The sequence below is a fragment of the Pteropus vampyrus genome, unplaced genomic scaffold (assembly GCF_000151845.1).
Source record: "Pteropus vampyrus isolate Shadow unplaced genomic scaffold, Pvam_2.0 Scaffold195, whole genome shotgun sequence".
NCBI lineage: Eukaryota > Metazoa > Chordata > Mammalia > Chiroptera > Pteropodidae > Pteropus > Pteropus vampyrus.
Window position 1 is genome coordinate 1,493,051 of NW_011888976.1, and position 27,344 is coordinate 1,520,394.

General features: G+C 33.1%; 1 protein-coding gene across 1 annotated transcript in view; it reads right to left on the reverse strand.

Moving 5' to 3' along the window:
* Positions 1-565: 565 nt before the first annotated feature.
* The window catches only part of APPL1 (adaptor protein, phosphotyrosine interacting with PH domain and leucine zipper 1), a 37,588-nt gene continuing 10,809 nt past the window's right edge, over positions 566-27,344 (reverse strand). Inside the window, exons 4-21 of the mRNA XM_011371794.2 lie at positions 26,421-26,544; positions 24,922-24,963; positions 24,325-24,383; positions 18,593-18,739; positions 17,611-17,693; positions 16,756-16,914; positions 15,884-16,072; positions 13,730-13,772; positions 12,416-12,472; positions 9,906-9,997; positions 9,320-9,502; positions 7,894-7,946; positions 7,121-7,295; positions 6,988-7,024; positions 6,232-6,378; positions 5,596-5,646; positions 5,199-5,288; positions 566-4,176 (exon numbers count right to left, since the gene is read on the reverse strand). Coding sequence (XP_011370096.1) covers positions 4,030-4,176; positions 5,199-5,288; positions 5,596-5,646; positions 6,232-6,378; positions 6,988-7,024; positions 7,121-7,295; positions 7,894-7,946; positions 9,320-9,502; positions 9,906-9,997; positions 12,416-12,472; positions 13,730-13,772; positions 15,884-16,072; positions 16,756-16,914; positions 17,611-17,693; positions 18,593-18,739; positions 24,325-24,383; positions 24,922-24,963; positions 26,421-26,544 — 1,878 coding nt within the window. The 3' untranslated portion in view covers positions 566-4,029. The remainder of the gene's footprint in view (positions 4,177-5,198; positions 5,289-5,595; positions 5,647-6,231; positions 6,379-6,987; positions 7,025-7,120; positions 7,296-7,893; positions 7,947-9,319; positions 9,503-9,905; positions 9,998-12,415; positions 12,473-13,729; positions 13,773-15,883; positions 16,073-16,755; positions 16,915-17,610; positions 17,694-18,592; positions 18,740-24,324; positions 24,384-24,921; positions 24,964-26,420; positions 26,545-27,344) is intronic.

Below are 27,344 nucleotides of genomic sequence, written 5' to 3' on the forward strand. Positions count from 1 at the left end.
AGCTACATGCACTTATATCTGATAAATTACATAATTCTAAAGTTAATTTCACCCACTCCCCGGGCCTTTTAAAAGTATATATACATTTGATAAAATTCAAAACAAGTTAGAACAGAAACTCCCAGTAGAAGAAAAGAACTTGCTAAGTGCTATAGGAAACTATAAAGAACACATGAGATGAATATGTATTAGTATTAAAACTACAGGCCTGAGACACTGAAGCTGGTATACATAATAACCTGCCCCTTTAAACAGTAGAAATTTCTTTAAATAGAACCAAACAGAACAAGTATACATTGTTACATTGTAACATGTTTAGGGTAATTATGGAGAAGTCCCTTTATTTTTCTAAAAGAAAATAAAAAGTCAGTGATAAATTAGTGTTACTTTTCAATAAGTGAAAAAAAAAATTTTTTAATTTTAGCTGTTACAGAATTGCAATAAGCCAAATATGGAATTATGGTGTCATAACAGATTAAGAAAAAGTTCAATTGTTTATAAGCATCATTTGAAATTACTTGGAGAAATAAAATTCAGAATAGCTGTCAAATATTTCATACAAAAATGACTGTAGAAAAATCATAGACTTTATTATACATTAAAAGTCTCCTAACAGCATATTTCCTGAAACCTTGTCAGGGAATATCTATTTTGACAAAATGAAAAAATAAATTCTCCACCCCACATGTATACCACCATTACATAAAGTTGAGTTCTTCAAATCCAATTCTAAAGGTAAATGTAGCATGATTTTTAATTGTTTACTGCATAATTAATAGTACTAGTGAAATAAGAATTAACCAATTCACTTACATTACAAAATCACCAAATATACAAAGCAGTTTTGCACATTAGTTATAACTTAATCCCCAGTTCTCATATTAACTGAAGTAAATTACATATTAATATAGCTGAAAGAGATTGGTTAAAAAGTATAATATAGTTCCAGTTTCAAATTTTTATGTATTATTTATTAATGTAGAAGAAAATCTCATGAAGGAGTAAGCCAAACTTGCCAAAAATAAAATGAAAGGCTTGCTTGCTACTGTATGTTTGAATATTTAAAGTATAGTCTGAATGCTAGAAGGTTGTTATCAAAACCTATGTTAATATTTTCATTTTATTAATTCAGGTGGCAGAAGGTTTTCTAATACATGGGCTCAATAGGGTCTGTCAGCATTTATAAAAAGAGTTAAATTTTAAATACTTCGAGTTCCCATATATGTCAAAATTAACTCCCATGCCTTTACCACACAAGATTATATGTTACATAAAATGTTATGCACACCAAGCATAAAGGTAAAATAAATCTACCACTCCATGACTATAGAGCCTGAGAATTCTTTTGAAATTAAACACAAAGCAATCATTACAGATACTGCAAAAACTAGACTGACTTTGAGGATAACAGTTTCAATCCCTTATTAGCAAGTTTTTGAAAATTTTGAAAAGAGAGAAAGAATAACTTGTTTCCAATCTGTTGACTTCATTACTATAGTTACAAAAGTACTGTTCACCCTTAGCAGAGTGCATAGCAGAATTAGGTAGACTTAATTTCTTTAAAGAATCAGTTTTGTTAATTTCTAAAAAAAAAAAAAAAAACATTAAGGGAAAGTTTGAATCTGAGAAAAAGATCCCAAAATCGAATTCAGTTAACACCAAACCATCTCAGAGCTAAAAGAGACTTCACAGGATAACAAAGATTAGCTTTAACGTCACGCAGAAACCCATGGGTAGCCTTCTTTAAATAAAAAGGAGAGTTTATTAAAGTTGATGCTTAAATATTTGCAGTGATGGAATAGTTCATATAGCACTGTAGTAAGGAACAGAAGGTGAGTCATCTAAAATTATTAAACCCACACCTACTTCTGTGTGGTGTTGGAATGCACTTTGGCCTGACCTATGGACATGGGTGTGTTATTGTGGAAATTCCTATTAAAACATAACTTAAAAGGAACTATAAGTCTGTCCAGCATCCCTACATCTGCCAATACCCTTAACTCTAGCCTGCACTTTGACACAGAGTGCTAACAAAGGGTAGCACTTCGCTACCATATAAAGCACCAGCCTAGTAAAACTGCCTCCTAATGCTGACTACCTCCCTTGTAGGGTGACATGTTTCATCGGAGCTAAGTGAAGTGATAATTTTAATAATCTAAACAAAACACAAACAGAAAGCTTACTAATTTTCAAAAAGGCCTCAAAAGCATAACTTGCCATGACTAATCAAGTGCTGACCACAGAATTTCAACTTCAATAAAAGGAACAATACACAAGCTATTGTGAAAGTATTCCCTTTAGTGTAAGCACAAAATAAACTTTTTTCAAAAAGTATTCCATAAATTTCCACTTTTTCACTAAATATTTTGGTAACATAAGGCTTCAAAATAATGATTATCAAGTAATCATTATTCCCATTTGGCACATAGATAAAAAGAATATCATGGTCCTATATATAACTACCTATCCCATTCCTACAGAAAATAGTGTACATACAGTGTGAAACAGCCACACTACATTGTGAGCACTAAAACAGATACCATTTCTAATTCAGAACTAAGAAGAAAAACTGTATATATATTAAGAAAAGGCTTTTTCTCTTGTAAAATTAATTTTAGTAACTAATCTCTTAAAAATTTAAATGTATGACTATGTAAAATAGTTTATTCGATATATTTAACTTGTCTATATATACTTCTACATGTGAAACACAGGAATATAATTTCTATAAGCAATCTTAAATTGGGGGAAAGGGAAAAAAATCAAGTTTTGGCATACAAGTAGGCAGTAGAGAAATGTCATTTTAACTTAACACCAACCTAAATTCCTTCCTTGGTCAATTCTCCTATACCAAGCATTCAATTTCTCTTCAATCTTTCATGGAATTAGACCTTTCGCTCATTTGAAGAGTACAAGTATTTATAATAATTAGTGCAAATTATTCTATTACCATATATTAGTTATTTGCTTTTGTGGATATAAAGTAGTGATCAGTATTTTATCAAAACATGGGATTATGAAAATACTAGGGGTATCAGTCTGAAATTTAAAAGATTTTCTAAACAAATCTCTGGAAATTTTTACTTTAAGCAGAAAACAATTGTTATAGAACTTCTTTTGAAATGTCACTTGATTTTCAATAAAAACTATCTCACTCAATGCAGAAAATACAATGTATTATCCTGTAACAATATCTTTACATGTTAAGTCCTAATCTAAAATGTGTTTAAACAAAAAAAAATCCCTTTTAATAAATTCTAAAATCTTATTTTAACCATTACTGCTCTGCAGCAATAATTCAAGTTCCAACCTGAGAACTAAGAATGTAATATTAAAATGTCAAGGGCTATATCAATATTGAACTGAAGACACTTAAGCTCTTTTCCATTGGCATCAGGTGTAGTACATCAGAGAAATGTGAGCAATCCAAGAAAGTGCCCTGAAATCAACAGTACCACCTGCCACAATTTAAAACTTTAAGTCTAAAATCTCTGTTCTAATTATTTTATAAAAGTTCTATTGCACATTTAATATTGTTAAAATATTTGCAAACTTGAATTATCTGTATAAAGAATTTTGAACCTATTCAGTGAGAAGCTTCCTCACTGCCAACAAAATGTTCCTAATAAAAGAGAGGGAGCGTAACCATGAATATCTGAAGCTGAAGAATAAATGATATCTTAAAGTCGTAGCAAATTACAATGCAAGATAATAAATTCACAATTTGAAGAAAAAAAGGCTTGAGCAAGTGTAATCCCTCAGCAATCTAATTCAGTAAGATAAACAGGTTTCTTTTTATACATGTGGAATTTGATGTTACTGCACAGTATATTATTTTTGAGAAAAAAAATCAATGCAAACCTAAATCATCGAGGTCAATCTTATTTCTTAAAATGAAGTTAAAACAAACAAGCAAATATAAACTTTGTCTCCTCCTTGATATTTCAACATAGTTGTTACCTTGTGCCATTTCACCACAGAAATTGTCAATAAATTCCAAGGGGGGAATTATCAACCAAAAGGGTAAATTTATGCTTCTGACTCTCTCTTCTTCCCTTCTTCTCCCAAATCACTGTCTTCTGACTGGCTACTGCTAAGGACAACAAACTGCCCCTCACTACTTGCTTGGTTTGGTCTACTGGAAGCAGCTATCAACCGACTTTGTTCTTCTAAGTCCTAGTGGAAAAGACAAAAAAGAAACTAAGTTAATTGTAAGAAAATGGAAAACTACATAGTTAAAATACCTGAAAACCACCTCAATCCTTCTGTATGCATAATTCTGGCAACTTACCGAAAAGAAAGGCTACACACAACCAATGCCACACCAAAGTAAATTCTGGTACCATTCTAGAAATCCCATAAAAGCCAACATTTCCCTTTTCTCCATTTTTATGGTCAATAACCAAATTCAGGCCATCATTATCTCTCACTATATAGTAAAAGGCTCTTAATGGTTCACTGCATATCCCCTCCACTCCCACTCAGCAGACTTTTTCTCCATCTTTGTCCAATTTATCTTGCTGAATCAGTTGTCATCTTCCCTCAGCCTAACCTGTCAAGGAAGCCTTGACTTTAGTGTCATCTTTGCCACTTCCCTTTGTCCATACATCCAATCCATTGCTAATTCTTGCTGATCTGTTCTCATTAAGTATCCTACAGTTATCTCTTTTTCACTGCTACTGACAATACCACAACCCATAAATGGCTCTTACAAACTCATGTATCACCTATCTAATACATGCTCCAGATTTTGTTCTGAAATTTGTCAAGCTTAAAATTATCCTGTTGGATGGACAATAATTTGACACTCCTGGTAACATTAAATACATACACACAAACACACATTTTTTTTCCTAAAGGCCAATGTGGCTTTCAGAAATGGCAGTTAAGTTTATATACATATGAGAGAACCTCTCAAAAGACCTGCTTTGACAGAGACAGCCTGCACTGTAATACGAAAACATAAAAGTTCTGGTAAGTTTGCTAAATGGCAAATTACATGTCAGTAAAACTACAATGTAAACATCATATCAGAAGACAGATGCCATCCTTTTCTGCTATGCTATGAATCATCTGGTTATGAAGTAGGTGAGCAATCAGAAACAGACCTTCATTCAAATCAAAGTCACAATGCTGAATTAAAGAAACTCTTCAACAAAGATCACATCAGAGAAGATCCAGACATTAGGACTGCATACCTTTTCAATTTGTTTTTGTTTACTGAGTTCTTTCTGTTGCTTCTCTTTTACTCTCTCTATTTCTTTTTGTTTTTCTGATGCCTTACGATCCTGAAGAACAGATGAATACAACTAATGAATTAAATATGAAATAACTTAAAATTTTAGACTTTTCAATTACTATTAGAGCTTTGTAATCTTTTCAAAACTTTTTTTGCATTTATATGAGAAAGCACACCAAAAATTTACATTCTCTGTTAGCCATTTATCCAAATTCAAAATGCTATATAAGCAATAGTATCCAATGTTAATCTTGTTTAGCAAAATCACTTTATTTGTTAGTATGAAAAATTTTATATTACTTTAGTTAACATTCTTGGATAATTAAGTGTCTTAATTAAGTGTCTTGAATTCTTACCAGTTCTGCATGCAAAGCTATTTGTTTTGCTAGTCCAACAGAATCACAAATCTAAAAGGAGAAAAAAGTAGGAAAAACTCAGCCAGTTCTCACAACAAAGTAATAATTTCAAGTATCCAAATGGTTGATATAACTAGTTTTATAACTCATTATAATACGCTGCTTCAAACAAAAGCTGATTTAAGAATGTTCCAGCCCCCAAATCAAGCCTTTGTGTATTTTCTTCAGAGTCTATGAGTTTCAACTGCCAGCTGTCACCTCTTTCATATAACCTACTTCTTGTTATCTCAAATTCATTCCTGAATAGTAAGGTCTGTAAAGAATGAAGCGAGCAGCTGCTGCTGATGCTCTAAGCTGAAGACATCTGAAAATGGCTGATTATGGGAATATATTGCATTCCCGGCATAAATTAATGAGGCCAGAAGATTCACCAGCTATCAATAGCTAGGAAGATATAGGTCTAAGAATTCAGAAGGCCCAACCCATTAGCTCAGCTGTCTTCAGTGCAATAGGCTTTGGTCAAACAACTCAGCTGGACTAGGCAAAGTTTCTAAGTTTTTTTTCCAGAAATCTTAGTAAGAACTTTGACTATGCTATGTATTTCACAAAAGAAACACATTTTGAAAAGCCAGGTACCTTTTCCCCCTCATTATTTGATTCAAAGATATAGCAGACAGATGACAGATTACTTTCACTTCTCCTTCCAGATGTCCGAAGAACAAATCCAAAAAGCCTCTTATTTTCCTGGTGTGTAGCATACAAAACTACACTGGGTAATGGAAACTGCCACAGAAAACATCAGAAGCAAATGTGAGATTTTTTCAAGACATTACAACAGCACTTTTATAAATGATACATTCGTGCTAAGGTACAAAAATCATAAAATAAAACATTAGTCAATATTTTTTCTTAACATAATGGTAATCCGAGAACAAATAATGTCATATTTGGTTTGGACTGCCAAGCAGAAGGAGAGGTTGTTGAATACTGAATTTGTGTCATTAAATATATTTTATAAAGTCAAATTCAATAACAAAAGTGGTCTATATTATTAAATGACTAAATAAACACAAATACTTGCAACTATTTCAAAATAGCTAATTATAAAATAAACTCAATCATGTTCCACTTTTAATTTCTGCTGTTAGTTTCTTTAGTATATGATATATGCTTCCTAGCTAAGAGATAAACACTAAGTATCATTCTTTATGTTACATGGATTGTTCAATAATAACTTTTTTGGAGAGATGGCCATAGACTTAATTATAAAAGTCTAAAGACCAATTATAATTGTTACTACCATATCCAAATACATAAAATCAAGATTATCATAAAGATGTAAGAAGTATATATGCACAAAGAGACTGAAAGCTTCAAACATGTAGAACTCACTGTGAGCCTTGTAACTTGTGTCTGTGGATCAATTAACCTATAATAATAATAATTTGGAAAAATAATTTTAATGAGGCTGAAATTATGAAAACATTTTTTCATACAGTTTTTTGAGGTAGAGGCTATTACTTACTTTAAACAATCACAAGTGACTAATAAATGTGACTCTGTCATACGAAAGATGTTATGGATGGCCCGGGCAGCTAAGATTTGGCGCATTGTTTCATAAACAACATCTGGATTGTCATCTGATTTCACCTCCATGGAACCAAGGAATCGAACAATAAATAACTGATGAAGAATAGAATCTACAACAGAACAAGGTACAATTTTTAAAAATTGCACATTTCTTTCCCCAAAGAATAAAACACACTGCCTCCTTTTAGATTTTCCAGTGAAAAATTCAAACTAGCAAAAGTATTTAGAAATAACTGTCAACTACAATGTTCAAGTTACAGAAAAATTAAGGTCTCGAATTCAAATAGCAAAGGTTATACTTCAATAACTGGTGGCTCTGAGTAAAAAGAATTCCTGGAACTATTATTCCTGGAACTAGCTTTTCTGTTTGAAATTATATAAAAATAAATAGCTACTGAAAAAAATAAAAGTTGTGCTCCAGGACCAGAAGAAAACATCTGCTATCAGGAGAATCTTAAAGGATATCTTATACATTGAGACTTTGACTATGAAGTTTAAAGTATGATATGCTTTAATTTTGTGTAAATAACAAAAGCTTATTAAGTCCAATTAAGTTCTATTGCTTTAAGTATACTATGAGTAAAAAGAAAATTATGATGCAAAGATACTATTAAAACAGCATACAGCAGAATACATGTAAACAACAAATTCTTCCCAGGTTACTGCTGAGAATTTCTAAAATATAGGAATATTGCATGTCTGTTTTACCTTCAGTTTCAGATTTTGTACCTCCTCCAGATTCTCCAAATGGATTTGTACGCCTGAAAAGTTTTTAAAAAATTATGAACCAGTGGTCAGTTACAATGAGCCACATGGAAGGAATCTCAATCACTGAAACCAGAATTAAAAACTAAGAGTCATAAAACTTTATACATATATATTTTTTAAAAACTCTACAATACCCCATCCTATTAAGAAACACTATTGATAACCAACTTCCTCTAATGAAGGCCTGGCCTTCACATTGAGTTATTAGGTTGAACTCAAAGTTGCTGCATTGTAGAAAATGTGGATAGATTGGAAGTTCAGCTATACACATACAGAAATCAACATCATAATAACCCATGTTGCAGAAGTTCTTGAATTTAAATGAACTAGGACAGAGAAATAGCTGATTTACTTTCAATTTTAGCTACTTGAGAAAAATGCCAGGCATTTATTTCCTGGGATGGTAAAAACCTCTTTTTAGGTTCTCTAAGTATATGTCGCAACGTTAACTACAATAATTTAAACATTTTCTAGTTTTAAACCTGTATTTTTCAAGGAATATGTAACCGAATGCAAGAAGAAAAGCCAATTAGAGATGGAAGCCACCTCTCTCTTTAGTATGCTTGGCTCTTACACACATACAGCGAAGGAAGAAAGGTACAATTCAAGGTAGGTTTTGCAAGCAAAGAGCTAAGTAGTTCTAAAAAATGCTGGCATTAAGTTTACATGAAATTATCTCCCTAATACATGTCTGACCTATTTGATATAATATCAAATAACAGGTATATTTCTGTGATCAAACGTAAATTACTTTCTCTTGGCCACAGTCATGTATAGCCAAATTAATATATTATCAATTTATTAGGAGTCCAACCTACTTAATAAATGATTTACCTTAAGTCATGTTTCCTTCATCTACAGCCAAAGAAAAATTTTAACTGTTTTGATAAGGATAGTTCTCATTATGTAAACAAAATACAATTCATTAATAATTCATAGTATGAAGTTTTAGTATTCTCCTGGAGAGTTCTTATTCTGATACAAGATAATATTTTCTAATAAAACTATAGTATATGTATTACTCTCAAGAATTTTTAAGATACTGTCATGACCTAAAGATAGGACTGTCAGCTTTCTTCTACAATTTTAAGAGCAATAGCTAAGAAGTACATCTGATAAGCAATTCAGAATTAAATATTTTTAAAACTAAATTATTTTTTAAACTAAAAGTTATTTAACCGAAGCAGAAAACAAAGAGAAAAGAAAAACTTGTCATGATTCTTCCCCAACTACCCAAATTATATTAGGTAATTAAAGTACAATACAGCTGATGTATATGATATGTAACAGGTGATTCTCAAACGTAAAAATGGAACCATAAACCTGACAGACGATAGCACAATGTCCCTGTGATGCTATCACCCACCTGCCTCCTTGACCAGAGGCTTTCACCTGGCCAGGCTGATCTTCACACACAGGAGAAATAATGTCAAACTGTATTGGGGTGTCTGGGGCAACAAGAGAATCTAGAGAAAGGGCAGCCAAGTTTGTGGACTCAGATCCTAAGGATCCTGAACTGCTGGTTCGAGCGGTCGGTGGTCGAGATTGTCTAATAAGCACAGAAGAAAACAAGAAGGCATTGCATTTAGTTTTTTCTTTAGGAAACAGAACACTTAAAACAATGAGAAATGAAAATACAATTTTGTCAGTCAATAAGAAGAGTGGAACAAATTTCAAAATCAGAATCCCAAATCATAACAGAATTATTTCTAATTATTAAATTCAAAAACATAAATCACCTCAATCTAGAGATAAACACTAGAGAAATTTGGAATCATTTGTTTAGCACTCTTGCTGGTAAATTTACCAATTTGAAAATACAATTTCTATGTTGTTTGGGGAGCTATTTCATACTAATTATAAGCATCACTGCTAAAATCGAAGTGTTTGCTAACACTTCGATTTCAACAGCCCATACAGTTCTTTAAATAACCCACACTATGGCAACTTACCCTGCTGGCCGTAGGCTTTCATGCCTCTGTTGGAAAGATGGGGAAGGAGTGACAGCTTCCAAAGCTGACTGATTTACTCGTGCAGCAATTTCCTATTTTTTTTAAAGGACTAATATTAGTAAAGCAAAAAAACCACAAAAGTTTGAATTTAACTCTGAATTACTAGAATGTTCTTAAGTTATACATAAAATGTAATTTGGAGTTACTATAAGTAGTTCCACATACTTTGTCTTAATATTAAGATACATAATTAACTTTGCAGCATTATATAACTTGTTTCCTCTTCCTGTAAATGTAGAAGGAACAATATGATTTTTTTCTATTAATATACCTAATAGGAAATACTGGTTTTTCTTTAACATTTTTGGCTACCAGATTTTTTGGATTAAGGTTTGTATTTCTAGCACTTAGCACAGTGCCTAGCATACTGGGAACTCAATAAATTTGCTAAATAAAGAAATTTAGGAGAAGTCACAAAATATTAAAATATCTTATAAATATACTGCTTAAGTTTTCATCATTTTCCAGAATACAGTTACACTCAGAAACATCTATATTTATTAATTAATAAAGTTACCTTGAATATTTTCAGACCAAAATTTGAAAGTAAAAAAAGCTTTCCATAAGACATAGTTGTAAACTTACTTTTATTTAAAACATTAGTAAGTAAAATGGGATTTATATTAGAAAAAATAATCACAATATTTTTACAATGCCACAAACTGATCAAAATTTATTCTTTCATTAATATAAATAATTCTGGATAATCTGGAAATTATTCATTAAAACTTAAGAGTTCTGAAAATCGATAGTAAAGTACAATAAGCTTGAATTTTCAAATTCAAACATTGTATTCTCTATGTATTTATTCACCAGGTATTAACAAGTCATCTATTTTGCATTTTAACTTTTTGTTGCTCAACTAACATAACAGAAAGGAAAAGCTAGATTGCCAGATCAAGTTAAAAGCAAAAGGCTTCTCTTCAGTTAGCACTGATTTCTTAAACGCATATGATTATTATAAAACAGAAATTACTTGTATTTTGGAGGTCTGAGATTTTTGTTTCTTCAGTTCAAAACTTTTCCTAGGCATCTAAATCATATGTGTTGAATGGGCACCTCAAAGCCATTACAATAAAAACAGAACCCTTCTTTTCCAAATTGTTCCCTTCACTTCAGCTTAAAACCTGGAAGTCATCTTTACCTAATTCTTCTTCATCCTTCACATGGGTCAGTTCCTTCGTCCTTTACATCAATCTAGTTACTAACTAGTCCAATTTCTTTTTACCTGTTTCTATGATTCATTATTTTTTCTTTCCTCAGTTATTACCCTGTTCAAATCCTCAGTTCATGCCTGAACGAATGATAATGGACTCTTCTGTGTTCCCAGACACGCCTATCTAATTAACCATTACGACTACAGTTTAAGACTTAGAAGGGTGAGAACTACCTAGAGAAATCAGCCCTGCTCTGCCTCAACTGAAATCATCAATGCCGCCCCCTTGACCAACGCTGGATGGCACCTAGATTCATAACATAGCTGGGCCTACCAACAATGGCAGAGCCCACAAAGCTCCTGTCCTAAGCCAAGTCTTCTCCAACTACACTACATTATGGTCCCATTTGATTCCTTCCAGAGTCCTCTATACTCCTGGGTTCTGCCTATATGCTTGGACCATACCTATGGCTATGTCAACACTGCAGAGTTCATCTGGTTTGATTCTCTTCCTACTCAAAGTATAATTGGCAAAATTAAGAGCTCACGCCACCTCACCCAAGGCTTCCTGAATCATAATATGCATTTTAACAAGATCCCTAGGTGACTGATATGCACATTTCAGTTTTCTATTATTCTCCAACAAGAATCTTCAACTCCAATAACACCATTAGATTCATACCATATCTACATTTGTGTTTTTGTTTCTATTATCTGTAATGTCTTTTCTTTTATTCAAAACATGGTCATACCATATCTACATTTGTGTTTTTGTTTCTATTATCTGTAATGTCTTTTCTTTTATTCAGAACATGGACAAATCCTACACAGCTCAGGTTTCCACCATCTCCAGAGTCCACAATGATCTTAAGTTCTCAAATCTTAAGTCATCACAATATGTTTTCAATTACATATTGTTTTGTATGAAATGTTAAAGTTTTAGTTTTGTCTTCCCAAATACATAGGCTCCTGGAGGGCAAAAGCCATGGCTTATATTTCTTCTGTATCCCCTTCTCCCTGGTGTTCAACATAGGGTTAAACACAAGGTCAATGCCCAGTAAATAATTGTTGGTTTGCTGATTTCAGTACCTATAAAATAATTTATTATTCTAGGAAGACCACATATTCATTATATTTATGATACATTAAAACTATGATTCATTAAAACTACCCATTTTAGGGCAAATTAAAAGATTACAGAACTTAAGAATTATGACTTAATTAATAAAAACCGTATTAGCCACAGAATTTTTCAATTTTGCCAGACCTGGATACCATAAGATAAAAATATTACCTCTGGATTTTCACTTAAATATATTTGTTTAGATATGTTGTTTATTGTACAGATCCACTGAAAGAGGAAAAAAAATAGAAAAATATGATTAGTTTTTTATACAATGCTTCTCTTCTAAAAGAGAATGTTCGATATATGAATGAAATATGTTTCATTAGAAGTAACACAATCTTTAAGATAAATACCTTCTTATAGACATAAGCATACATGTATACATGATATTTGAGGGTATAACAATATTGAACAGACTTATTATTTTTAAATCCTAAATTTAATTCATACAAGGAAATAAAAAATCCTGTTAAATTATAATTTAGTAGTCTATATTTATCTTTTTATATCACTTCACCCTTAATCCACACCAAACAAGACAGTCTGGATGCAGGTATCATGGTTAACACCAATGCAAAAAAGTTAAGAGGTGAACATATTCCTGGTAAATATATTTTATACACTTCCCTTCTTTCAAGTTTATAAATAATTAACATACATAGAAAATGCTCTCTTTCAAGTTTATAAATAATTAACATACATAGAAAATGTTTCATTCCCAATAATTCCATTGCCTGATAAGCCTCACGAAACTCAACTAATATTTTGTTTGGTAAACCCAGAGAGCAGATGTTTGTCTGTGTTCCTCAGAGACCAAAAGTCAGATTTTAATGTCTACTCATTTCCATGAGAACTTAGGGTAGATCTCTGCATAATTTCTAACCTTGTCTTTTACTGACACAATTATAATAACAGACAGAATGGCTCAAAATCAACTTGTATTTATATTGAAGAATATTTCTCAACACAAAGTTTTTGAAGCTTCAGTTCTTAGTAGTAACTTACCTTCCATATCTGGTGTACTAGAAGTAAAAATGAAGCCAAAAATAAAAGACTTGTGAGGAAGAACAGATATTCCCAAATTTTGTCTTTTTGTCTTTCATTTCCCCAAGGTTTTAAGCTTTAGTTGCTTCCTGCCATGCAAATGCTGCCACTATGTTCTTAATGCAGCAAATACTGTCTCAGAGGGGGATGAGAAGTGAATAAATTAAACTGTCGCCTCATGATACTAATAGCCTGCCAGAAAGCAAGTCACGAGGTCATTTCTGAATTTGAGCCTTTAAAAAGACAGCAGAGATAATCTCTAAGGTATCTCCTTATAGGTCTGGCTATAAAATTCTTTGTGAAACATGTTTTTATTAAAAAGACATTTTTAAAGAACCAGAATTTTTCTACTCTTTATAATAAACTCATTAATACATGTTTGTCATCAGTGAAATGTCTTAAGATGTTGCTAAAAAAATTAACTTGATAAAATTTTACCTCTTCATGGTCTTTTTTACTCTCTGCTTGCAAAATGGAAGATCTGAAAAAAAAAAAGAAGTTTAACCCTTAACTTTTTCTTAGTGTGCTTTCAACATGATTGGAGAAAATTATCTTTAACAGTATATATAAAATCAATCAGTATAACACACATGTGCACACGCGCGCATGCACACACACGCACACGCACACACACACACCCACACACACACACACCCACCCACCCAGTATCTTAGGGAAAAGAGACTACCAGAGGAATCCGGACTCAGATTTTAACAACTCTTGACTTTGGCTATATATGCCGAAAAGTACCAAAATTAAAACAGGTGCTAGTTTTCAGAAGACAGTCTATAACAAAGGTGCACTACAACTAAGACCATCTATTTCAACCTATGACACACGTATTTCAAATATAAATCAGTGATCCTAATATAAAACACTTTTATTTATTTATGATTCTTTAACATCACCACATATTTGACCCCTTTTACTCCATCTACTTTCCTCCTCCTCCCTCCCCCTCACCATCTGGTAACCACTCGTCTACTGACCATGTCTATGAGTCTCCGTTTGTTTGTCCTGTTTGGTTGCTGCTTTTAGGTTTATATCCCACATATAAGTGATATCATGTGGAAAAATACTAATTTTATATCATTATTATTTCTCTGTAAATATGGTTAAATAAAAATTTTCAATATATTAATCACTAGGGATCTTTAGCTTTTCTATAGATGTTCATGTTGTAAGAGTTAGAGAAAAACATAAATTTTTACTAATCTTGAATAAAACCAGGAATGTGAAATAGCAAATCATGTTAATAAGCATTAGCAAAAATCTGAAAATACAAAAAGGTAAGTACTTATAAGATATTAACGATTTGATAATTTTGACAAATGAACACAGAGACTTCTAATACCTGACATAACTGACACATTTGCATTCATTATATGTTTATAGAAGGAATAGGAAATTAAACAACCATTTTGATAAAAGATAGTGAGCCACAAAATCTTTTTTTTAATGTTTTAATATTGTAAAAACAATTTTTTCATAACATCTTAATATACATAAATACAGGGGGAAAAATGACTGTCATGGAGCCCAGAAGTTGCTTCTGAACAATGAGAAAGAGTGAAAACAATTTTCTAATTAAGTAGAGAAAAAACTATAGATAAATATCCATCATTAGGAAAAATGACTTTCATGGAGCCCAGAAGCTGCTTCTGAACAACAAGAAAGAGTGAAAACAATTTTTTTATTAAGTAGAGAAAAAACTATAGATAACTTAGACATCCATCATTAGGAAAAATTATGGTGCATATCCTAAAGTGGATTATACTGTAGCCATTATAAAATGTTTTTAATAAGTGAATGCAGATCCAGATTATATAAATAGTATTTCTTCAACTATTTAAAAACTATAATTAGAATAAAAATGTAAGGCAACAATTAACCAAAAAGTTAATTGTTGCTTCAGGTTAGTGGGATTATAGCTTTTTTACATACTTCTTTTTATATTTTTCTGTACTTTTCAAAATTTCTTCTAAAGGTTACTCTATAGATTCTCATTTACTGCACAGAGAATAGAAGTTTTTAAATGGCATGTAAACATTAATAGACTAAATACTTAATTTGATCAAAAATACTTAATTAACATCTAAAAACATTATTGTTAGCACTTATATGCTAGGCACATTACATATGTTAGATTTCAATTTTTCATTGACAATTTATAAATTAGGGATATGACTGCCCCCCATTTTACATGTACCAAAATGGAGATTAGAAAGGTTATATAATTTGTCTAAGACCACAAGTAAATAGTGGATCTAAAATTTGAACATTCTGACCCCAAGATTGAGGTTCTTTCCACTAACTTGTGCTGCCTTCCCCACCATGGAGGATTTCCGGTGACCAGTCTCAACATGAAATCACAGGTCTTTACCATATGACCTTGCTCTAACAACCTCAAAATGTTAAGACATCATTTAACAAAGTCAGAAAGGAAAATTCAACTCATTTCTATAAGATCAGAAAGAAAGTTATCTTAATACATAATAAGACTAAAATATAAATGTCTGAATGAAAAGGAATTATCTTGTATTTCAGTAGTTTAAAATATTACAGTTTATTTACAGTAGGAAAAATACTAACTTTTTTCCATCAAAAGAGGTGATCTGAAAACAATACCGCCTGTCTTCACAGTCCACAGCCATTACTGAGCAGTTGTCTATGTCCATGGCCAGGCCTCCTGCTACATCCCCACGGGCCTGACTCATTAAGTTTCCACCTTGAGTGAAGTAAAACTGTCTGTCCCAGGTAGATGACACCAAGCCTGTTTTACTAAATAAAGAAAGTACATTCATTCTTTAATAACACACGAAATCTCATCATAAGCAAACACAAGATAAAGCACATTACAAAGAACCAACTAGCAAAAAAGGAACCAAAGTGCCTACAAAATACAAATATCAGGTTTTTAGTCTCTAAAATAAATTCATGTATGCTGACACACTTGTGTGAGTGTGTGTGTATAGTTTATGAAACAAAGCAATTATCAAATTGCTGCTGTTATGATGCTCCATAAAATATAGTTCAATTTTTCAAGGGTGTAAATTCACAACAAAAGTATTTGTTTTACTCCTAGGGTTAACTTGCTTTATCTCATCGTAAAATAAAAACTAAAGTTTGACTTAATGGTATAATTACATATATTTTAAAGTATAATAAATGGCATGCAATAACATTCACATGTTATGCTAGATTTATTTAATCTCGAATTGGTTTCACTTTTAAAAATAATTCTAAATTATTCAATAAATACATAAACAGAATTTTACTTTTGAAAATTATTCATGTACTCCCATCTGTCAAAAAGTTCACATAAATACTAATACCATTAACTAAAATGATTCAACCATTAGTAAAATCAAAACAATAGGTAGATAACACCAATTATATATTATATTCACTTGCTACCACCTTAGATGATTTACAATATATGAAAATAACAATAGTTTTCTTACTTCCTAGCATTAAGATATCCAGCCTTTCGGGTTAAGTTTCGATTAACAGGAAATTTCGTGGGATCTGGGTCAGGCACATATAAAGGATCACTGGCTACTTCCAAATCTTCTATTGTCTGCTGCATGGTCTCTACATCACTGTCCATTTCCCTGCGAACACTAACACAAAGAATAAGTTATTTACTACCAACTACAACAGAAAATTCCTTACCAATCACGTTTACCTGTATATTTGTTTTGTATATATTTTCTTAAAGAGAGCAGCAGTGGTATTGGTGGTTAGAGTAACATGAAGATGTTATAAAACAGCTTTTTATTTGAAACTTACATATTCTGGAAACAATACTAAATTCAAAAACTAATGAAGCCATACTGAATGCCTGACTTTCAAATGGCTCTTCCTGTACCTTTAAAATAATAATCATTTTCATCTCTCCACCTCTGACTGACCACATCACTGCTCAGTCTTTTGAACCTGATTAAAACTGCTTTCTCTCAGATTTCATTGCTTAGAAAACAAGATTTATTTAGTAATCTCCCATTTATCCCTTACAATTCAGGTAATTGTGAGGATAATTCATTTATGGCTAATTACTATTATGTGTTTGTTATATTCAGACATTAAACCAAGTTTAGAATCAATAAAGAAAAATCAGATTTGACACTGTTGAAAATTTATAGAGTTCAGATTCTGTGGAAAAGACAGTGAGAAAACCAAGAAGTGTCCATGAGCCATGGCAGGGAAAATAGCTCCTCAGGAAATTAAATAGTAAATATTTTTACATTATGGCATTTTAGCTGTTAACTTATCATTCACATATCTTCATTTTTAACTTTAAGGAAGAAAATACTTACTTTTGTACACTTGTCCCAATATTAGTTAAGAATTCTTCCAGTTGTTCATTGAGATTTTCAGAACCCATCTTAAAGAAACTTATCTGATGCAAGAGAATATGGGAATGGGAGGTTGAACAACAGAAACATGCACATATACAAACAAAATACTTGAAGTGAATCAAATAAACAAATTCCAAGATACAAGGTTAGGTAAAAAACAAAGGATTATTCCCATATGTGTAAAAAGATACTATAGTTTATAATGACTTCTACGAGGCATGAAGCCACTGAAGAAACTAAACTTAAATTTCACTGTCCATCTTTTTAAAGATTAATATATGCACATAGTAAGCAATTCTTTAAAATTGGAAAGTAACTTACAAAACATTTCAAGTAAGTCATATGGATAAACTATTTCAAGTTTAATACAAAGATAAAAAAGTTTTATATCTGAGGAATAATAAGCACTCATATTTGCAAAAATATTCAAATTTCTTTAAACTCTTGATTTTTAAGGGATGACGATCTCATATTACCCAAATTTAATTATCTAGCCTCCTTCTTGAAGCATATGTCTTGGGACACTATGGAGATCATTTATTATTTTTAACTTAGGAAGTCTTCAAGCAACATGAGACAAACTCAAACTTCTCTTTCAGGTCTATTATGAAGCAAGACGGAGTAGCAGCTTCTGCAAAAGGCATAACTCCAGAACTCATTTAGCTTTCTGTTCCCTATCCTCAACTGTAATAGATAGAATCTAAATACAAGGTAAATGGTTTCAATTAACCTTAAAATATTTGAAATCTTCATCTATGAGAAAAACCATTCTCTTTAACAACTTCCTTAAAATAACATTTTCATGACATTTTAAAATTATTTTTTTAAACACAGACACAAATGTGAATTTGACCTTAGTTTGTAATATCCTTATATTTAACATAAATATCATAATTTAAAGCTTTTAGGGCAGTTATCCAAAACTCAGTATAGTACTCACCTGAGCTTGCATGTACCCAAGCAGAGGTTCTAACAATGCTATTTTCTTTTTGTACTGAAGAGTATTTAATGCACAAAAATAATGCATCATGGTCTGGTGTTGTTTTTTTCTGGAAGTGTAGACATCTTCTATTACTTCATACTTCACCTTTAAGCAAAAAGATTAAAAATGCTATTATTTATTTAATTTTGAGTTATCTTCAGTAGTGGCTATAAGGAAGAGCTTACCCAAAGAAAAAGGTTCATCACCAGCAACTATGCATAGCTGTCTTATTTTCTTAGATATTAGAAATCTTAGAGGAGACTTTCAGTCAAGATGGTGGAGTAGGTAAATGATATGCTTGCCTTCTCCCATGACATCAGAATTATAGAACTACCACTCTTGAGAACCACCTGAAGACTAGCTGAACAGAACTCCTATAATTAAGGATATAAAGAAGCTACACAGAGACTGCTAGGAGGGGTGGAGGCAAAACAGGCTGGTCTGATACCCATGCATGGTTAAGAAACTGGGGGTGGGGGGCTATCTTGGCTGCAGAGGTTTCCCCTGAGGGCAGCCTCTCTGGTACTAAACTACTGGGAGGAGCCATTGTTCCTTTGCTAAGCCCTTCCCCTACACACCTGCAGGCACAGGTGGGCACCAAATATGAGTCTTCATCAAACTTGTCCCACCCTGGTGATTCCCCGAGAACCTGCCCTACCCAACCTGAGCACCAGCTCAAACCTCTTTCAGCAGCCATTCTTCACAACTTGTTGGCCTCAATCCACACTTCGGACTTCCCTAAAATCTCTCAAAGGTCCACAAATCCAAAACAAGCAGCGGCTGGCCTCAGTGTGCTCTGTATCTGTTGCTAAGCAGCCCCCAGCACTAATGGCAATAAGCTTCGGTTTGCAGCATAGACTCTCCTAGGCATCTCTAAGTCCAGCACTGGCAGCTACAAACTGCAGACCACTTTGTAGCTCCTACCAGGTGGCCCTGGGCTGTGCAGAGGCAGTGGTTGACCTGGGCCTGCACCAGAGCCCCTCCCACGAGGCCCCTGAACCAACACACCCAGTGGCAGCTTCACACCAGAGCATGACCCAATTAACTCCAAAAATGACACACCCAAAGGGTGGACTCAGAAGGCACCAGAGCCCTACTATGGTGAATCTCACACTGTGGGGTCAGCCCCTGCACTATAACTCGTCTGCTAGTCTCAGCCAGTCTTCACAGCCAGTCAACCTGAAGGTCAATCCTACCCACTGACAACAGCAATTGAGGCTCAACTACAACAGGAAGACACACACAACCCACACAAGGGACACTCATGGCACACCAGTCTCAGGTGACCAAGGGGTCTGCACCACTGGGCCCCACAGGACACCTACTACTAAGGCAACCCTGCCAAGACTAGAAGATGTAACAGATCTACCTAACACATAGAAACACACACAGGAAGGCAACCAAAATGAGGAAACAAAGAAACATGTCTCAAATAAAATAAGAGTAAACTTTGGAAAAAGAAATAAATGAAATGGAGGCAAGTAATCTACCAGATATAAAGTTCAAAACGCTGGTTATAAGGATGCTCGATGAACCTAGGGAAGAACAGGTGAAATCAGTGAGACCTTACACAAAGAGACAGAAATCATTAAAAAAAAAGTGAGGAATAAAAAGTAACTAAAATGAAGAATACATTAAATGGAATCAAGAGCAGATTATATGAAGCAGAGAATCATATCAGCAATTTGGAATACAAGGTGGTGAATAAGCCCAATCAAAACAGCAAAAAGAAAAAAGAATCAAAATTTACAAAAAGGATAGTTTGAGGGACCTCTGGGACAACATTAGGCATAACAACATCTCCATAGCAGGGATACAAGGAGAAAAGAGAGAGCAAGGAATTGAAAAGCTATTTTAAGAAATAATGACTGAAAACTTCCCTAACCTAGTGAAAGAAATAGACATACAAGTCCAGGGAGCACAGAGTCCCAAACAAGATGAACTCAAAGAGGCCCATACCAAGACACATCATAATTAAAATGCCAAAGGTTAGAGATAAAGAGAGAATCTTAAAAGCAGCAAGAGAAATGCAGTTAGTTACCTACAAGGGGGCCCCCATAAGACGATCAGCTGATTTCTCAACAGAAACTTTGTAGGCCGAAAGAAATTGGCCAGAATTATTCAAAGTGTTGAAAGCAAGAATCTGGAACCAAGATTACTCTACCCAATAAGGCTATCATTTAGAACTGAAGGAGAGAGAAAGAGCTCCCCAGACATGAAAAAGCCAAAGGAGTTCATCACCACCAAACCAGAATTACAAGAAATGTTAAAGGGACTTCTCTGAGAAGGAAAACAAAAAGGTCAAAAATATAAATATAAATGGCAATAACTATAAATCTATCAATAATTACTTTAAATGTAAAAGGAGTAAATGCTCCAATCAAAACACATAGGGTAGCTGAATGAAAAAGACAATAAGACCCATACATATGCTGCCCACAACGGGCCCACTCCAGATCGAAAAACACACACAGACTGAGAGAAAGTAAAGGAATGATAAAGGATATTTCATGCAAATGAAAATGACAAAGAAAAGCTGGAGTAGCATACCTGTATCAGACAAAATAGACTTTAAAATAAAAACTCTAACAAGAGACAAAGAACTTTCATATTCAATAGCCAAGAGATATGGAAGCACTGATAGACATTTGGATTAAGAAGATATGGCACACATATACAATGGAATATTACTCAGCCATAAAAAGAATGAAATCTTACCATATGCAATAACATGAATGGAACTAGAGTATTATGCTAAGTGAAATAAGTCAGACAGAGAAAGACAAGTACCATATGATTTCATTTATATGTGGAATCTAAAAAACAAAATAAATGAACAATCAAAACAGGAACTCATTGGTAGAGAACTGCTGATTGACAAATGGCAGGGGGGTTAGGGGACTGGGTGAAAAAAGTGAAAGAATTAAGAAGTACAAATCGGCAGTTACAAAATAGTCACAGGGATATAAAGTAAAGCATTGGGAATATAGTCAATAATATTGTAATAAATATGTTTTGTGCCAGGTGGGTTCTAGACTTATTGGAGTGGTTACTTCTTAAGTTATATAAATGTCTTATTTTTACTGTACACCTGAAATGAAATAATATTGAATGTCAACTACAATTTCAAAAAGTTTTTTAACTTTAAAAAAAAAAAAAAAAAAGCCTGAAAAATATTGGCTAGGATAGTTTTCCTGTTTTACTACTAACCACTTCATTTAAAAAATACATTAAAAGCAGAACTTTGCGCATAACCAGAAAGGGTACAATAACTAAACTAAGTATGGCAGGGAAATTTTACCACATAAAGGAAAGGTAGACAATTGTTCAGGCATTAGTCTTTGCCCTTGGTCAGTTCACAGCATACTAGTTTTGTCTCTCCTCCTGGTTCCCTCCCTACTGCTCGTCTCTTGTACTTTCCTGTCTTCCTTCACCCGCATTTAAAATAACGTGTGCTCCACTGAGTTCTTATATTCAGACACCAAATATTTACTGAGCACCTATTATGTAATATACACTAGGCTCTTCTTTCTTCCTGCTTTCCTTCGAATACCACATCAAATACCAAGAATATTCCATACACCGATGACTCCCAAAGTTTTCTCTTGCCCTTCACTAGCCGGTGTTAAAGGAAGCACATGTCCACCTGAGCTCTTTATGTATGTATGTATGTATGTATGTATGTATGTATGTATGTATGTATGTATGTATCTGGGGGGGAGGGGGGATGCTGGAAATGTACAAAACTCAAGAGTCCCCTCTCCATAAAACCTGCTCCTCTACTTTGTTTTTCAGCTCTTAATTATTCCTCCTCCTACCGTAAGTCAGTCTTGTCAATTCTACTAATGAAATGTCTTCCAAAAGTATTCCTTCCTCTCCACTTTCGATAACAACCTTAGCAGAGATTCTCCTAATGCTTTTGCAAACTATTCCGATACATTTTCATTGGACTGTCTCTAGTCTTGTCCTCTTTACATTTTCATTAGTATTGTTATCCTATAGTACAACTGCATGGTGATACTCAACCACTTAGAATTCTATGATGGCTGCCCACACAAATTTCAAAGTCTTTAACATAGTAATCTGGCCCTAAACTACTACATTGTCATCTCTGCCATACCTCCCCAAGTACATCCTATGCTCCAGACAGTGAAATGATTATCTTTCCATTATCATAATAACTATTACTACAGTTTAATAAAAACTTGCTATAAGCCATTTCATATTAACAACTACTGAGGGTTTTTTTGATAGAGAAGACATAAAGGCTTGAAAGTAAGTGACCTCAGGAGAATAAGTGGCAGAGCTGAGATTTGTCCTCAAGCAGTCTGACTCCGGATCCAGTGCTCTAAAACCTTTACGCTCTTCAAACTCTACCATGTGCTTCTGCAAAGGCTGTTGTTCTTCCAGGAGTGCCCTCTCCCCAATCCCATTGAAGAATAATAACATCCACTCCTCTTCAATGCAAATATCACCTCCTAAAAGAGTAGCCTTTCTCAATTCACCAGAGTTAACTGCTGCCCTTTGTGAGCTCTCCCAGCATTTTGTTAAGACTTCTATTACTGCACTTAATTCGGTGTTGATCCATGCATTCTCTTCATCCTTGTACTCTGGCATTTAGAAGCCTTCGCACAAGAAGCCTTTGATAAATTTAGTTTACCCACTCCTTCAGGACAGGAGTAGAGCCTATTCACATTGTTCCCCTATGGAACCCAACATATAGTAGGTGCTCAATTTTTTAAATAAAATTGGTGAAAGAATGTTTTCAGAAATACCGGTAAAATTCATACCTAGGGCCTTTAACTACTTCTCTGAGGCAAAGTAACATAGATACGTATATCTCAAAATGTATGTATTATCTTAATATTTATACCATCAAATAACTGGTGAACTAAAATTTGAAATGGAAAGTAGATCTTTGTACTAAACTTTTGTGTGAGAAACATTACCTTTATTGTGTCACAGTTGCTGATGCAAAGTAAATACTACCCAATCATGGATTCCCAAAAGTGGTCACTGTGTCCCTAACCAGGAACTGCAACCAAGATTATAGACACCAACTCCTAGGCACAGAGATCACCTCACAAACATCTAATGGAGGTCAACTCATCAAGCCTTGGCTTAGGCGTCGAAAGAGAAATGACCTTAAGGAGCATCCAGATAAACCTCTTAACATTCTGTTCTTTGTCCTTTACTCAAATGTATTTCTCCTCAAATATAGTATATTTCTGGATTTCACTCTTTTAAGAATTGTGAATGAGGAGGTCCTCAAAATGGAATTTCACTGAATTACGTATACGGCATTTCAACTTTTTAACTACTGTATCTCAAAGGACATTTTTGAATACATACATGGTCAAATAAAAACAGAACAAATGCAATGTTATCGAAATACAGAGCAAAAGGAGGCAATGTTATATACTGGATATCAATTACATTTTTGGAATAGTTATGTTTACTTATAAAATTTTGTCAGCAGAAAAGTATTTTGTTTAAAGAGACCATTACTAATTGTGTGATAACTAACAATTATCAGAAAGGCTTTGAAATAACAAGAAGAAAAGATTAAGCTAAGGGCAATACAGTAAAACAAAGTTAGTGCTGGCTACTATTTTCAAACAGGAAAAAATCAGACCGCCTAATGAAACAGTTGTTAATGTTGATACTGAAGGAATAAGTATGTATCATACCTTGTCATTTTCTCTTTTTTTTGACAATCTGCTATATCTATTAATTGCAGCATCATGATCTAGAAAACAGAAATGACTATTAACAATACAACGGTACTTTGCAAAACTCATAAATGCTTTAAATGGTCTTCATATATACATCTTTCAACAAATACACTAAAGGTAAGAATTCCTTACCATATTATCACTCCAGCCAAATGTTCTCCTATCCAAATTTCCCCTAAAGTATGTTTCCAGTCATTAAATTGGTAAAAATATTTAATTCAAAGGAAATTGTAATCCATTAAAAATTTTTTTAAGTGTTTTTAGTACAAAAATAGCAAATACTCATTAAAGAAAACTTGGAATATATAGGAAAACAAGGAAGGGAATGTATTGTACCACCTCTAGGTATTATGAAGATAGCAAATCACAAGATTTGATTTAAAATTCCCTTTTAAATTTTTCTGTAGCATAAACAGTGCAACTTAAATAACAATATTAATTTAAATCATGTTTACTTAATTAGGTTCTTTTTTTTTCAATCATTGCATAGAATATTGTGATAAAGAAATGCATCACCACAAGAAATAACTGAGTAAAGTATTAAGAACTTACCATTACTAGCAATCTGAAACACTTCCTTTAATGTCAATATTTCTGGAAAAGTTCAAGAATAATTTCAGTGTAGCATATTTATGAAATACCTTAAATTTTGTTTGGAAAACAGTAACTGCCATTTAAGCTATAATTAAAACTCCAAATAATATTTCATACTTCAATATTCAAAGTGAAAAAATTATTCTGTACTTCAGCTAGTCTATAGAGCACTTAACTATCATTAGCAACAGTTATACCTGTATAAAATCTACTTGCCACAAATTAGTACTGACACAAAAACAAATTTTAAAACCACTGCAAATTCTAAGATATGCAAATATTCTTAGTACCAGAATCCAATTAATTCATTTTTTATATTGATGCTAATAAGTTCAAATGATAAATGAGAAAAACAGAACATTTTATTAATAAAATTATGACATTCAGTCCCCTTAAACTGAGAAAAGAGATTTTGTTTCTTGACCTTGGAACGATCATTCTTGAACATTACCACCACAAATAACTCTTTCTCTAAAATACATTTGTTTTTATTCCATGTATAATTTAAATATTTTACCATCCACAGATACGTCCAATGTTTCAGTCTATCATCCTATAAATAAATCTGTATAATTGTCTAAGGTTGTAAATTATGAGAAAGTAGAACCAATTCCATAAAACTCTCATCATTGAATAATCCTAAATGGGAAAAAACCCACCACAAACTACTAAGTCATGGATTGCTAGATGTGCCTGCACTACAATCTCCTACCGCTTCAGCCCATAAACACATCTCCATCTCCTGTGCCACTGTCCCAGTTCAGGCCTTGGTCATACACCTCACTAGATGCTCACAACTTCCCAATCCATTCTCCTAGACATCACATCAACTCTATTCCACTCTCCAAAAACAAAAAAATTGCATGTCTCTACTTCTTAAAGACCTCCACTGGCTTCTCTTTGCTTTTAAACTCAAGTTGAACATTTTTAGCATAATCTAATCCCAACTAATCTATTTCTAGATTTGTCTCCTGCCATGCCCAATACATTCAACACTGAAGCCACACTGAATTTCTTGTCATTCTCAAAAAAAGCCATGTATTTCTATAACCGATACTTTTGTGCTTCCTAGTCCCTCTAATAAAATTATTCTTTTCTCTGGCAAATTCCTCTTCATTGTTCAATGCTCATGTCACATCCTTAGTAAAGTCTTTCTGACACCTTCCTCTAAGCCCTCACAACACCTTGCTTGTTCCCTAATGATAGAGACAGAGTACCCTAAGTATCTTTTTACCCATCTCTTTCTCTAGGCTTTCTCAAGAGAAGTAGTATCTTATTCATATCAGTATTCCTCAGTTTCTAGTTTATCATCTAGCGGGAGCTCCTATAAACATTTAGTGACAAATTAAAGTAAAAATGGCATAAGCTGTGAATACTATCGAGAAATGGTTAAGATACACAGTAATACACATTTTATAGGCATTGATCTTCTGACAACTAATGAAAGTAAACAATACCTTTCAGATCTCTTTCTTTAAACTGAGTAATGGGGAACATCATGGCATCAGCAAGCTGTGTTGAAAGTACCGCATGACAAGAGCTAAGCTGGTAAAAGAAAAACCAAAAATGCCAAATAACTAACTAAATTAAACAAAACCTAGTAAAAAGGTGTTGATTTTACATGAGAAGACTAAAAATTATGTGATATAGTAAAAAATATTATGCAGTCAAAAAATTCCATTCAAAACTTAGAAGAAAACAGGATAACCTTGGATTTGGCAATGGTTTCTCAGATATGAAACCAAAAGCATCAGCAACGAAAGAAAATATAAAGTGGACTTCATCAAAATTAAAACTTTTGTGCATCAAATCAAGTCAAATCAAGAAAGTTAAAAAGACAATCCATAGAATGGGAGAAAATATTTGCCTCACAAATCTGGTAAGGAATTTATATCTAGAATAAAGAACTCAAACTCAGTAATAAGAGTAATAACAGTAATAACTCAAATGTCCATGAACTGATAAAAGAATAATTAAAATATAATATATTCATTGTGGAATTTTATTCAGCCAAAAAAAGGAATGAAATTCTGACATATGCTACAACCTTGAAAATATTATGCTAGATAAAAGAAGACAGATGCAAATATTCTCAAATAGTATGAGACCATTTAAATGAAATATACTAAATAGGCAAATCTGTACAGACAAAAAGCAGATTTATGGTTGCCAGGAGCTAAGGGTAGGGAGGGGTAGGGAGTGACTGCTTAATAGGGTTTCCTTTGGGATGATGGTAAAAACGTTCTAGAACATCAATGGCGATGACTGCACCACATTGTGAATGTACTAAATGGTGCTAGTGGTAAATTTTGTTATGTAAATTTCACCACACGCACAAAAAAAATTCCTATAAATATTCCTTTATATAGACCTCCTGGGAC